The sequence below is a fragment of the Alternaria metachromatica genome, assembly GCF_023757995.1.
Source record: "Alternaria metachromatica strain BMP 0045 chromosome Unknown scaffold_2, whole genome shotgun sequence".
In the NCBI taxonomy this organism is placed as follows: Eukaryota; Fungi; Ascomycota; class Dothideomycetes; order Pleosporales; family Pleosporaceae; genus Alternaria; species Alternaria metachromatica.
The window spans coordinates 379,291-393,598 of NW_026055493.1; the positions used below are offsets into that span (position 1 = coordinate 379,291).

The 14,308-nt window shown below is 54.2% G+C and overlaps 5 protein-coding genes across 5 annotated transcripts; 1 reads left to right on the plus strand and 4 right to left on the minus strand.

The window, feature by feature from the left end:
- Window positions 1–1,886: 1,886 nt before the first annotated feature.
- On the minus strand, window positions 1,887–2,474 carry J4E83_000939 (uncharacterized protein; the record flags this gene model as incomplete). Its single annotated transcript, XM_049327896.1, has 2 exons — window positions 1,887–2,401; window positions 2,453–2,474. 2 exons carry the CDS (start codon window positions 2,472–2,474, stop codon window positions 1,887–1,889), a joined length of 537 nt encoding a protein of 178 aa, XP_049192414.1.
- A 2,270-nt stretch (window positions 2,475–4,744) lies between these two features.
- Window positions 4,745–6,574, minus strand: J4E83_000940 (uncharacterized protein; the record flags this gene model as incomplete). The annotated part of the gene is made up of 1 exon (XM_049327897.1): window positions 4,745–6,574. The coding sequence occupies one exon, from the start codon at window positions 6,572–6,574 to the stop codon at window positions 4,745–4,747; it is 1,830 nt and encodes a 609-aa protein (XP_049192415.1).
- Window positions 6,575–7,100: 526 nt separating this feature from the next.
- Window positions 7,101–7,978, minus strand: J4E83_000941 (uncharacterized protein; the record flags this gene model as incomplete). The annotated part of the gene is made up of 3 exons (XM_049327898.1): window positions 7,101–7,634; window positions 7,695–7,790; window positions 7,916–7,978. 3 exons carry the CDS (start codon window positions 7,976–7,978, stop codon window positions 7,101–7,103), a joined length of 693 nt encoding a protein of 230 aa, XP_049192416.1.
- A 457-nt stretch (window positions 7,979–8,435) lies between these two features.
- Window positions 8,436–10,262, minus strand: J4E83_000942 (uncharacterized protein; the record flags this gene model as incomplete). The annotated part of the gene is made up of 1 exon (XM_049327899.1): window positions 8,436–10,262. One exon carries the CDS (start codon window positions 10,260–10,262, stop codon window positions 8,436–8,438), a length of 1,827 nt encoding a protein of 608 aa, XP_049192417.1.
- Window positions 10,263–11,588: 1,326 nt separating this feature from the next.
- Window positions 11,589–13,858, plus strand: J4E83_000943 (uncharacterized protein; the record flags this gene model as incomplete). Its single annotated transcript, XM_049327900.1, has 4 exons — window positions 11,589–11,625; window positions 11,674–11,909; window positions 11,958–12,565; window positions 12,616–13,858. The coding sequence occupies 4 exons, from the start codon at window positions 11,589–11,591 to the stop codon at window positions 13,856–13,858; spliced, it is 2,124 nt and encodes a 707-aa protein (XP_049192418.1).
- Window positions 13,859–14,308: the final 450 nt, after the last annotated feature.

The following is a 14,308-nucleotide window of genomic DNA, read 5'->3' on the forward strand; positions in this document are numbered from 1 at the left end:
TGAACTTGCCACGATAGAAGTCATGCGCACTTTGACGGCTCAACTCCCAATCAACAGACTTACTGCTTGTATGAACCGCACGGAACGGAGCGCTCTCTATCGAATCGAACCCCACTGCCGCGCCCGGCGGCTACTGTCAAATCCGGAAGCCGGTCAGATAAGGCAAACTGACAATATGACCCCGCACCGAAGCCTCGGGCTTCAGAGCGGATACCGCAAAGTAACAGTCAAGGCGGCGTGGCCGAAAGAGGGGCGTATCACAGCGTTCGCGGCTTTGATGTCCTGGTGGAGAGGCAATTCGATCAGAATCCTGACACTATACAGGCCTCAACAAAGGATATGCGCTCACATCAGGATGTGCTTGTCTCGATATTGGCATAGAGCACATGGACAGGAGCTGTTTGGTGGTAGTCTATGACACATGCGGCACAGGTAAGGTCATGTCTGATCTGAGATGCACTAATGGCCAGACAACGACTGACTTAGTCGGTAGCAGTATCCCGAGTGGCTCGAGCCGCGATGAATTGGTCATCGAGAGCCCAGAAAGCAAGCATCCATTGGCTAGGACCAGAACGCCGCTCCTAGACGCCATTTGCAGGAGTAAGATCTGGTCTATGGCGGGCCAAACTGACGAGACGGGCCATTGGCGCCGCGATCGCGAACCTATGGAGCAACCTGCCAAGAGATCACCGGCGGTACGAGATGGACTCGATGAAGTCGAATGATAGCTCAGCCGAGCCGAGATTGGTCTCCATAATGGCCCCGACCATGAGGTGAGGGTTTGGACACCTTATCCGGTTCTGCGGCATGCGATGGTGGAAAGCAACCGTCGGGACCTGGCGGTACCCGGGCTTTGGTCCGAGGTATACATGACCTAGATGCTTCTACGCCGTATGCTGGCTCCCGTCACGTTCGGATCAGGCTTCTTTCATGTCGCCTGAGTTATAGCAACTCTCCACAAGTATTGCGATGCTTGCCCATGCCGTCAAAGACTCAAGAGCTCGAGTAGGCACGTCGGTACCGCAGTGTGGGAGAGAAGCGTGTACGAATGGAGAGGCCCTGCAGGCATCGGTATGGACCCAGCCGCTAGGACGCGCAGGAATGCAAGTAGCGCGTCGGTCGGGGAAGGCACGGCGCCTGGCTGCAGAAACAACCATGGACAGGAGCGTCAAGTATGACGGTGGATGAGCAATAGGTGTAGGAGGCTGGATTCAGAGCTGGACATGAGGTCTGACGCTGGGATGAAGTCTGGTACCGGCTGCGGAAGCTAAGGCAAAGACGCGGTCTTTCCTCCTGGCGATTCGGACACATCGCCGCCCGACCAATCATGACCCACCCGCACCACGTCAATTGTCTGCCTGAAAGTGGCCCGCACGACGGCAGACTGTGCTCCGGACATTGGCAGTTCAGGGCAATGTCCTAGCAACTCGCTATCGCGGTTGAGAATGGCGGCGAGTACGCCACCCAGCCTCTTCGTCCGATGAACGTGGTCCCAGCTCTGGTAAAAGGGGAGTTTCGCGTTGCTTTTGCAAAGCTGACACTACACAGGAGAGCTCACAATGACGGCAATTATCACGTCCAGAGAAAATGTTGTATTGCTCCGGATGTGTACTGAGGAGAGTCCGTTCTAGCCTTGATACCAAGTCGCGAGCCATTCATCTTCAATCCAAACAGGGGCGTGCATACGATAGGCGGAAACTGCTATTTGCCCCCCGGGTCTATCATGCACTCTATTCACAGCAGACGACGCCTCTCAAGCCTTCGGCTCTATAGGATAATGCAGAAACTGCAATCCTTCTCGTTCATCTTTGCTGCGGACATGTTGCGCGGAATCTTGAGCCTGGCTTAAAGTCAGCGTGGTCCACGACGCAGTTTGCCTAGAAGTCTCACGAGTAAACCATATGTCCAACCAATACGTCCTTACACCCGCCAACCAACGTCTCGATATCGCGCCTGGTTTGCTCAGACTCTTGAGCATGCGCCTTCACAAGTCGGGTCTCTGCCTCCAACAGCCTCGCCCAGCTCTCCTCCACCATCTTCACACATCGATCGACGGCAACCTGCGCACTACATCCCTCGTTCCATACCATCACCGGGATGGCAGAATCGATATCGCCGTCGTCTATCTCCTTCCGCAAGCTCACAATGTCGTTCCAGAGGAAGTCGGAGATGGCTACTTCGCGCGTTATGGCTACTACAGCTTCGTGGTTCCAGATCGACGGTGGAAGAGTGAGGTTGTAGGCCCATTGCATGACAGCAATGCACGGGTTTGTACCAACCGTTCTCAAACGGCGCGCTGTATATTCCTCGAGAGTAGACATCCCTTGCGCCCATGTAGCCTGAGATGTCTTGACGCCGCGGATAAAGTCGTAGATGGTTTCAGCAAACCGGTCACGTGCTTCTACAATGCTTGTTAGCTAATATCTGTCTAGCATACTGTGGATGGACGTACCTCTCGACTGGCCCTTCTGCATTGCTCTTCCTATGTTGACCCATGGACCGCAGTTATGCAACCGCCCCGGTGCCGGAACTTCGCCAGAGAGTTCTGGCTGCAAGCAATGTCGGATGAAATTAATTGTATCGTCACAATAAGCTTCGGCCTTGTCACGATCATCTGTCAGAGTACCGCAATCGATCTCGTCATCCCAGAAAAAGAACTACAGTTTACGTTAGTCGACAATCGCGATAAGGAATTGGGCCAAGTTACCCAGGCCACAAGCTCTCCTAGAATAACAAACTTCTCTGGTTCCACATGTGTCCAAAAGTATCCCGCGCAGAGTCCGTTGTCTACCCTACGTTGCTTCTTCCTTTGGCTCTCGGTACTGATGAACGTTTGGAAGTATCCCTCTAGATGCTGTCTCAGCACCAGAACATCCGGGTGCACTTTAGCTGCCCAATCCGTGTATATGTAATGCACATCCGGAACATGGATTTCTTGATCGCGAAGACGAGCAATAATCCTGGTGCGATGGTCTCCGGGCTTGGTCGGAGCTTCCTTAGCCGCAGAGGAGCCGAGCTGTTTAGAGCTGTCGGTGAACTCGGGCATGTAAGAAGATCTCGATCTCGATCGCTGGAGTGGGTAAGTGTGATGATGCTGAAGAAGGAAACAACAAACGATTGAACAAGACTTACGCGTCTAAAGTACGATCTAGAAAGCGACGTCCAAGAGCTAAGAATACTAAGAATCGCCATAATGACTCAATAAAAGGCAAAAACCAAGTATATTGTACAAGACAATCGCGGCCTCAGTAATATAGTAACGGAACAGAGGTCTTTGTATACTCTCATACCACGCCGTTCACATGCTGGCCCCTCGTTAGTCACTTCCCCGTCGCCTGGGGTCTCGAGGCGCCGTACCATTCACATAAAGCGCTCTTTCACTGCACCTCCGGTAAACGTGATCCACCCCCGAAGAGCCCCCAGAACCAATCGCAACATCTCAAGCTGGATTGAATTGACGTAAGCGAGGCGTTTGAGCACAGTCCACATGTGTGCTATGTAAGGAGCTATGTAAGGGTAATGCGTTGTTACACGGACTCGGCTGTCACTATACGCCACGTTTCCGCAGCTGTGAGACACGAGAGCGTCCAGCTCCGAATCACGATATACCACTGGGGCAGATGAGACGGCCACCGATCGTCTGAACCCGCGCAGGGTCATCAGCTTGAGGTTAAGTCTGGAACTACATCTCAGCCACCACTGAAATACACTTGCTGACTGCCAGTCCTTTCGCTCAAAATCATTGCGCATTGGCTTGTCGATTATATCACGAGCTGATAGGTTTTGCGCCACTTTCCTGCGACTGAGCCACTCTCAGGCAGCTCTCAGGATACGATTGATGGCATCGTATAGCATCGCGGTATGCACCATGTCTTGTCAGACTATAGTGGCGTCGCCCCGATGAGTGCCTGCTGAGTCATATCTTTAGGCCTTCCAAGACACGGACCCATGGCTTCACATCCGCAGCGCAGGGGCCGAATGCTGAGTACAGGTAAATTACGTAGAATCTAAAGAACTACCCTGCAACTCGAAGCACGGAATAAGAGATACGCCAAGTCATACTGCCGATCTAAGGACCTGCGCACGCACTACTGCGTCCGTAGCAATGCAGCAAAATGTGCCGAGTATCTTGAAGTGTTATCGGCATACAGCTCGTTTGGATGCAGCTCGTTGACCCTTACATAGAGGCCGCATGTCCGATAAGATAACCGAGCCTGCCGAGCCACAATCGGCTTCCCGGGTCTACTATGCCACCCAGTCACAGGCGTAGTGGCGCTTTGGGAAGTAAGACTACTGGACAATGCAGTTATGGCACATAATCACAGCACGGCGATATACAAGCTGTGTGCACCACAATACCCATCACGCGCTATCAGAATACAAACGTGTAGTGCATGAAGGGATATTGGAAGGGTTGGAGGATCATGTTACCGTACGGTCGTCAGACATTGGATTGTGTGCAGTCGAATGGGACAGGTGGAGCGAGGCGGCAGGGGGCCATCTACTCGAATATCTAGAGAGGACAAATAGAAACTTTTAGGATATCATGCGTCTATCTGAGACATATCTTCCGATGATCAACCAAGCATGGCTCAACACCATTCGCTATGAACCTTTACGCCCAAAACCCAGTAAGCCGGGTGACCCGATGGCTTTCACCACCACATCAGATCATCCGAGTCCGCCTGACCAAAAGTCTGCATGCCCCCAACTGCTTTGGCTCAGTGGCAGCCACAACAGCATCCTACGTCCTCTTCTTCGCATTGACGTTCTTGCCTGCGCCTACCTTGACTCTGCCACCAGCTCTGCCCCGATCGCCTGTCAGAATGCCCGGCAGATAGTTGTCATCCATGAGGTCCCTCGTCCTGGTCCTCTTGTCCTCTTCAGCGCGCTTAGTGTATTCCTTCTGGTCTTCAGCAAGGATGAGGTCTCGACCCCAGCCGCCTTTGCCTCCTCCCTGACCATGACTCCACTTTGTGTTTGCAGTACCGGCGATGGGCTTGGGGATGCTGTATTTATCGCCACGCTTGTTGTACTGGTAGTTCTTGGCTAAGTGGATCTTGAACTCTCCAGCGGCGTTTGTAGAGCAGGAAACCCTTTGTAGGGTTGCTTGACCACAGCGGGGGCAGAATTGCTTGTCCATTTGCTTGACGATGTTGAAACAGGCGTGGCACCGGAGAACCTTGGTGTTGACGTTCTTGATGCGTTGCATGTTTGTGGAGAGAAGTTGGAGATTCATCTGGAGCAATACGTTTTGCATCGCAAAATCGATCGTCATGGTTGCTACGTCCAGCTGGCGATTGGCTGTTGTGTGAATTTGCGGTTGGATGGCTCCGTCCTTGGCTTGGTGCTCTGTAAGGTTCTGTGGGGTAATCCAGTCGCCATCAGAGTCAGACTCCGCAGCTGAATCGTCAGTCGTAGGGGGCGTAGGTTGTTGAGTGGCGTGACGGGATACCGAGAGGTCCTCCATTTCCTGCGCCAGTTTTGATTCGTCAGAGCTGACTTGCTGGGTTTGTAGGTCCTGCTGGCTGGAGGTCTCAGGCGCTCGGGAGAGCTCTGTCTTCTGCTCGATGTGGATGTTGGTGGTGGGCACCTCGACCGCCGCCGATTGGTCGATTGGCCCCTCCTCACCAGCCTGTTCTTGAAGCTGTTCTTGAGCTTGCTCTTGGACCTGCTCTTCGATCTTTTCCTCCGCCTGCTCTACAGCTTGAGAATCGAGCTCTCCTCTGCTCTGTTTCTCAAGTTGCTCGTGAATTTGGTCTTGCACCTGCTCGTGAACCTGATCCTGAACCTGTGCAACAACCTGCTCATGTATTTGCTCCTCGACTTGCTCCTGAGTGACAGCTATTCCACCTTCTTCTTCGTCTACCTCGGCTTGGGCGGTCTGCTCCTCCGATTCATTGGCTTGTTCCAGGCTGCTGTCTAACTCCGCTGCGGGCTTGAAGTTGAACTTAGTAGATTTGGGCGCTCTGGCCTTCGCCGCCCGCTTGCCTGTAGGCTGCTCCCAGCCTTCATCAATATCCTCTGGTTCGACAGATCCGGAATCGATCTGTACGCCTTCCGTCGCATCTTCAGCGGTATCTTCGGTAGTCTTGTTGGCTGCCTTCCGCCTGTTCTTGCGCTTCTTTGCTGAGGTAGAAAGGCCCCCACTCTGCGATTTCTCCTCGTTCGACTGCTCAATCTCTCCAGGCCTCCTCTTTATTTCTCCTTTGGGTATTTCTCTCAGGCCCCAGTCGCCACCGTTCCTCTCACAGTGCACTTCGTAAGCCAGGGCTAGGATACCCAAATCCTGCCTACTGAGTACCGCATGATCACCTGTCTTCTTGCTAAACGCAATGACTGCATCGTAGCTTGCCGGCTGAGGATTCCGTATCTTCAGAAATGGGATCAATGTTGTCTGTACACGTGACCGTGTGGCTTCATCGCGGATTTCGGAGAGAATAGCAGGAGTAGTCCATAGTTCTTCCGCGGCGTTGATGATAGTAGAGATCGATACTGTGTTCTTGATCAATGGGCCCGTATCCAAAATAAGCGAGTGAATGGGCTTTTGCTGGGCCGCAGTGGGTGTTGCCATTGCGCGGTAGACCGGCAGTAGTCGCAGTCCGGTAAACAGGAAGTTTCAGTTTGTTGTACGTGGAAAGTTGAGATCCTGATATTAAGTTCGGAAGTTTACGAGGTTTGGATCGTCAATATGACTAGGGCGTGCCGCTGGTGTGGTAGAAGATTTCGCGATGGTGGCGGTGGGGCCCGACTTTTTTGGTGTGAGACCCTCACGAATTTTGATTGGCCGGATCGCGCTGGTGGCAGTAATGGGAGCCTCGTGCTGGAAGTAGATGAGTCGACGCTGGTTCAACATATATTGAGTCGAACTTTTTTTGTAACACTGAGAGACGGCCAAGATTGTATTCCATAGCCCTTGATATTGTTTCTAGTCTCGTTGGTAAAGTCGAGAGTCTCGATAGAGTGAATCCTCCAAACGCCGCCCAATGCTAAGTCGCGAGTCTACCCCAACATCGCTTGTGGTATATCGTACACATACATCAATGACATGAATTCCATCCCGGGTTCGACTCATCGTCGTGATGGTCGCCTTACAGACTCTACGCGATAGGTTTGCTTCTCTCGTCCTCTGGCATACGCATATACGCATCGATAGCCGCACTGAAAACTGCGAAGCCTGCGCATCCCACGGCCACGGCTTGCGGCCCAGCATTTCTTGCCAATATACCCCCAGTCAAGCAGCCCCCCGCCACTCCGTTGTACAGATCGTTCTTGGCTCGGAGCCCCTCGATTGCGCACTCGGTGCCTGAGAAAATAGCACCAACTTTGGCGAAGTTGCGTCCGCTAGAAATTGAGGATCGGTACATGTCGCGCAGGCCGGCCCGTAGTTGCTGGCGTAGGGGAAGGTCGGTAAGCGGTACGGTACCGGTAGCGGTGGGGTTTGGAAGGGTAGCAGTCGCAGAGGCCGAGGGTGCTGGGGTGAGAGTGGCTGCGGATGCGGAGTTGACGCTACCGGTAGCTATCGTCGAAGGCTTGACGCCTGCCGTTGCCGTTGCGCCGGTAGCTGCGGTCGTAGGTTTTGTAGCCGGCGTGTTGACGGGGAGGGGCTGTGACATCGGGGTATCGTATCGCATCTGTGCATGTCAGTCGTGCCTTCTCTTTCTTTCGAAACTATGAGTTGTTTGGCCACATACGGAAGCCATGAAGAGCCCAAACATAGCACCCAGACCGCCACCCATTACGCCTGCCATTACTGTCTTGCCGATGCAAGACTCCATACCCATTTGCATCTATTCGCATGTTAGCCATGGTTCCCCAAACATGTTATTTGACAGCCGTGTATAGCCAGCTACGCCCTCGCGACATGCTATTATGTTCCACCGCAACTGTATAGAGGAGACGGGGTCGCACATACTGCTTTCACCATTTGCTGCTCCTGCTCGGACATGCCTGCATTGGGATTCATGGCGGCTGGCATGGAGCCCACGCCTCCTGGAAAAGCCATCTTCTTGAAGCTGATTACGACTGCGGCACGAAGCAAGCGTGAGGTACAAGTGATACTGTTGCAAAGGCGATGCGATGCGCCGCCGCCGGGAACTTTTGCGGAGTTCAGAGCGGAGGACGGGAAATGCCGGGCAGGTGGGTCTTGGCACCGCCACTTCAGCGTCACGGATGTGTTCACACATGTTGCAAGCAAGCGTTTTGGTCGCGTCGGTTTGAGGTATTCGGATTCTCATTATGCTTCTACGACGGTACATGTCTACCCGAAGCTAGGTTCCAATATGTACAATTACGCCAACGCCATGCTATACCTTGAACTTTTCCACACAGCAAACCACCTCTTCAAGAAGTTCTTCAACACTGAATTAGACATTGCTGTTAATGGCGTCGCGTCATAATGCTAAATCGCTAAATGCAACTACCGTTTCAAACGTTCAGTTCATAAAATCGCCATGCGAGTAATCTTCACTCCTCGATTCCGGGGGCGGGGTGAGTTGCTTCTCCCACTCTTTCATTAGATGTGATGCGGTACGCTTCAGGTTGCTGGGTGACACCTTGGTCATATCAGGCCATGGGATAGAGCTGCGCTTTGACTCTCGTGGTGTCAGGTCCTCTTGGTTGATGGAGGTGAGCGACGATGCCTTGGAATCGTGACGCTTCGAGTGGTATCTAGTGCTGGTGCTAGTTCGAGAGCTGCCTGGGCCGGATACCGGCGAGGTCTGCGCATCCGATTCATCTGAGCTGTCCTTGGAGTCTTCCAAATCGACCAGAAGTGACTCGTTGGGCGTGTCCCAGTTATCCCAGTCTTCTTCGGATGCAACTTTGCGGATCTGCTTTTGCGGGGTCGTCGTGTTCTTGAGTGCGTGCGTCTTCTTGTTGACTACAGTAGTCTTGGGCTCGCCCAGGCCCATCTCCTTCCAGAAGTCGTCGCCAGTGGAACCTAGTTGTTGTGTGGTCTTCTTCGAGCTGGCGGACCGACTAAGGGCGGGGCGACCCTCGGACGGTTTGCGGCCAGATTTAGAGGGGTTCTTGACACCTGGTATTCCAGTATTGCCGTCCGCCGTGTTGACGGCCTCATCGCCCACCGTAGCTTGTCGGATATCCTCCATGAATGTGAATAGCCCCTTCTTGAAATCCTGCGCCATCTGAGTGCCAGCCCGAATGAGCTGCTCACGTTGTATGGTGGGCATGCCGCCCATGTCGTATCGGTCGTGCTCGCCGGCATTGACGACCTGTCGTGTGATCTCTGACGAGGTGGAAGCCCGTGCAGGAAGCTGCGGTCGGGAGTTGGAAGCGGGGTCGTCGTGTAGATCGAGTGGCTGGGGGAATGATGGCGACTGGAGGCGGTCGGGAGAGAGTAGTGATAGGGTTCTTAGATGTCGCGAGCCGCTGAAAACCTTCCGTTGGGATGTTTTGGTGCTGCTGAGCAGGTTCTTCCTGCGCTCCATCTCTTTCTGCATCCACGAATTCGAACCATCGTCTTCGTATTGGCCCGGTGGAGCATTGGCGAGCGATGTGTTCAGAGGCTGCAGCGCGGCGACCTTGCGCACCTCATTGCGACGCTTATTCGCTTCGTGATGGGTCCAATGCGTCTTGAGCGTGTTCAGATCAGCCTCTGCTTTGGTGAGCTCCTCCTTGAGTTCGAGGACATAGCGCTCCTGAGCAGCGAGAACCGCCAGAATGTTTGTCTCGGAGGTAGAATCCTCGGGTTCGGGCGAATGAACAGACGTTGCCCCGTTCATCCATGATTGCGGGCGCGACCGTGTCGAGGAGGTTGGTGAACTGATGCCCGTACTTGGCTGGATGGGGAACTGCAGGGACAGGCGTTTGCCTTGCCCGATGACGTCGACCGTCTTGGACCGAGAATGCGACGGCATGGTCTTGGGTGGTGAAGACTGAGAAGAAGCGTTGGAGTCGGGGGCGTTGGAGGATATTATTGACGACTGGGATGACGACTCGGCCCCTTTGTCGTGCAGGGTTGTCGGTGTCTGTGCTCTGTCCATGGAGTCTGCTCCTCCGACGAAGAAGATGGTATTGCTGACGTACTGTCCCTCCTTGAGCGTACAGAGAATGGTTGAGAGACGAGCGCGGCGAGCGAGTCGGTGAAGAATAAGCGAGGCGGCGGCTGGGGAGCTGCCGTAGACTTCGAGATAAAGGGCTAGAAGCGCTGTAGGGAGGCCGACCAATCGGAGAAGGAGCGACCCTCTAAACCACGAGAACCAAGACTTGAAGAGCGTTGAGCCAGCGGCGCAAGAACTCATACCAAAGACATTGAAGAGCGCATGCCACGGAGTTCAGAGCGGCAACGAGTATCTAGAGATTCCTACAGCCGAAGCCGCAGTCTTTGTGCAGCCGTCGCTCACGCGCGCCGTGCTCAGGCCATCAACAACCCAATCCAGGAACCCATCTCCTGGCTGCATGTCCAAGGGACTGCTTGCGCGGCTAGTCTCGTGACGGAGGCCCTGTGTGGAGACGGTGAACCAATGTCCGTCTGTTGAGGGCGACGTCTGCTCTGTCTTCTATCTGCTGCCGCTCGCTCATTGCTCCATGGTATACTCAGACGTACAGGTCACCACACGCGCAGTCTGCTGTCGAACACATGCTCGGTCCCACATTCTCGAGACGACACTGCCATGTTGCGGAGATGAGGGGTCGGGCCACGTAATTTGACACCTCAGAACACGACCCATGTAGCCGTCAGGTTTGAGCTAGCTGGGTAGCACGTCGAGTGTCCGGTCAACGACGGGTAGTGGTCATCTTGTACTAGACTCTAATCTTGCGGTTGCTGAGGAGAACCGCGACGGATAACATGGTGCGCGTGCCCTGGCGGTTAGACAGCCATGGAGGCCCATCGTCGCCCTCGTCCTAATTTGCAGCAACAGCCAGGAGTGCGCTGTACAGGCGGCCTGTTTCAGGCTACGAGGACTGTTCGCAATCCAGCCTAGCTGGCGGTGAGTGGCATGGTAGGTTTGACATGCCTGGAGTGCCTCGCAGCACCATGTCGTTAGCTCACGTTTCCCTCAGCAACCGGAAAAGTAATCATCGGCGGGATGAGGCGCAGATGATGCACCACCACACACGTCTATTGGCAAGACGGCTGACGGTTTTGGTAGCCGCTGCTGCATGACAGCCGCAGTGGGGAGCTCATGCAGGGCAACATTGAGGAGGAGTGGAATAGGCTGCTCTGGACATGGCGTCGACAAACTGATCTTGGATGCCAAAGGCTCCGCGACACTGCTCCGACGTCTGGTGCGCTGTCCTGGACATGCCCGACCTGTGTTGTTTTTCTACAGCACTGATACCTACCGACGTCATGCCAATCTCCGCCAAAAAGTGGCGGCGGGGATGTGCGTTTGTTTGACGATCAGGCTGGTTGCCTCGGCGATGATAGGGCTGGACCCTGCGCGATACTCTGATATACACCACAACGGCGGCGCAATTGAGCAGCCCAGTACCACAGCCGAGTCTTATTCCTATCCCAACCGTCTTCCGCCGAAACACCACTGCATCTATCTTGGCCCGACCCCGACCACATCCCATATTCCTCAGCCATTGCGCTCCGCCTAGCGACGTTGTAATCGCCCGCCATGGCCGAAAACTACCAAGTCATGGAGGAGCTGGGCAGTACGTTTTGACATAGCCTGGTTGATTCTCCATTACTGACCATTGCAGGCGGCAGCTTCGGAAAGGTGTTCAAAGCCATTGACCGCACAACGGGCGAGACAGTCGCCATCAAGCACATCGACCTCGAAGACAGCAGCGAAGAGCTCGCCGACATCCAAGCCGAGATCTCGCTGCTGAGCACCTGCCACAGTCCATACATTACCGAGTACAAGACCAGCTTCGTCAAGGGCGTCAAGTTATGGATAGTCATGGAGTATCTGGGGGGAGGCTCGGCCGCCGACTTGGTACGCAGTCACACCACCGACATCACATAGCTAGACTAACCGTCATAGTTGGCACCAGGCACTTTCAGCGAAGCACACATCGCCATCACATGCCGAGAGCTCCTGCTCGGGCTAGACTACCTACACTCGACCGGCAAGATCCATCGCGACATCAAGGCCGCCAACGTACTCCTCACCGACCAAGGCAAGGTCAAACTCGCCGACTTCGGTGTCGCCGCACAACTCACAAATATCAAATCGCAACGCATGACGTTTGTCGGTACACCCTTCTGGATGGCACCCGAGGTCATCCAGGAGGCTGGCTATGATTTCAGAGCCGACATCTGGTCTCTCGGAATCACCGCTATGGAGTTGGCAGAGGGCGCACCGCCACACGCTGGGTCACATCCCATGAAGGTGCTCTTTACGATTCCGAAGAACCCAGCACCAAGGCTGGAGGGCGACGAATGGAGCAAAGACTTTAAAGACTTCATTGCACAATGTCTGATCAAGGATCCGGATCGACGTGCGACTGCGAAGGAACTCCTCAAACACCGCTTCGTCCAACGCGCGGGCAAGGTCGAGGCATTGCGCGAGCTCGTCGAACGCAAGCAAATGTACGACGCCCAAAGGGAACAACAAGCGGCGTCGCACCCCAAGTACTATGAAGAGACCATGTCAGTAACTCGCAGGAACTTTTCATACAGTGTGCTAACAAGTTCATCAGGGTCGATCTCTCCCCCAGAGCCGAGGAAGACGATTGGGACTTTGACACCGTCAAGCGAGGGACCGTTCAAGCACGCCAGACGTTGAAACAGCGTCGCAAACTGGCCCGTATACCCTCCTCAGGCAACGATGAAGTCGAATCCATGATGCAACGGATGGACCTCAACGCAGCACCCTTGGGCGACATAACCGATTCACCACTCCCAGCACGACGACGTCCATCCTCTCGGAGAACTTCCCAAGCCACGGCTTTCCGCGTTCCGTCTGGCGATACACCCACCGCCCGTCGCGTCAGCAATCTCAACAAGTCGCCGTTGGGTGTCGATCTGACATTTGGAAACTCGCCATCGACCGTACGACACTTCAAGCGCGTCTCGTCCGGCGAACGTCGTGCAGCACTTCGCTCGAACCCCCCTAGCAACCCGCCTGCTCAGAACAACCAGTCTTTCCAGCCGAACCCCGAAGCGCGCACCTTCCGCCCATCACCTCCCACGTCTAACCATCCACTGGACATGAACAACGAGAACGAGCCACCTGCTCCCGATGGACACATGCCAATCACCAAAGACGCCTTATACGGTCGCCGAGCGTACAGCAAGGTCCTGGACTCAGTATTTCAAGAGGCACATGCTGACACAGCATCGCCCCATCAACGCGACGCTATCGGACGAGTTGCGCAGGCCTGGCAGCATCTTGACGAAATCGACCCACATGGCGAATTCATGCTATTGAAGGCTATGGTGGACCGTCTCAAAAACGACACAAAGCTTGCGTACGCTCTCGGCATAGAAGTCTCGCCCGCGCAATCACCATTGAAGCATAACACCAAAACCAGCGACACTAGCTTAGGTGGTACAACTGTGCATGGTACAGGCACAACACGTGTTCGGTCGAGCACTACGAGTGCAGCTACACCGACCGTCAGCAAGTCTTCAGAGGAGTATGACCACACTCCGATTTCGACACCGACACGAAACGGGACACCGATCGCCAACTCGGGCTCTCCGCTGAAGGGACCAAAGCTCGTAATGGCCAAGAACAACCCTCACCTCAAGTCTCACAAACGCCGCCAGAGCGCTTTCGTGGTCGGCGAGAAGGGCTCTGGGGCTGATGGCCACGGTTACTTTGACGAGAAGAAACTGCCTGGTTACGTCGAGCCTGGTATGGAGCAGCAGGGGATACTGGCTGACATCCTCTACGGGCAATGGACACAAGGATTGCGTACTCGATGGCCTATCGCTTAGTGCTTTCCTCTTTTCTCCGTCTTGTTGAACAGACATGAGTTTGAGTTTTTGAGCTTGTAGCGCTTATTCCTTTCTTGCTTGTAAGGCGTTGTCGCGTTGCTCACGCGCTGTATGGCGACTTGGATGCTACCTTCCTCTCTTTCTTTTCGGCGTTGATGGATCACATTGTAATGACTGATGAGATCGTGGTTATGGGTGGGTACCGGGGTCTTCATATCAGTCGTTCTGGGCGGTGTTTAATTTGCTGCGTCTCATCGATACATCGGCATTGGCACTGGCGTTTTGAGTTCTGCTGTGTCTGGCGAGAACGAGGGTCTTCTCGATTTTATGTATAAATAGTCTGTGGACGTGTAATGACAAATCAGCCTTTCTCGTCAACGTCGAAAGGAAGCGAACTGGACTCGTATGTGATGACGAAACTGATTGACTCACTCTGACCGGGTCATTTCC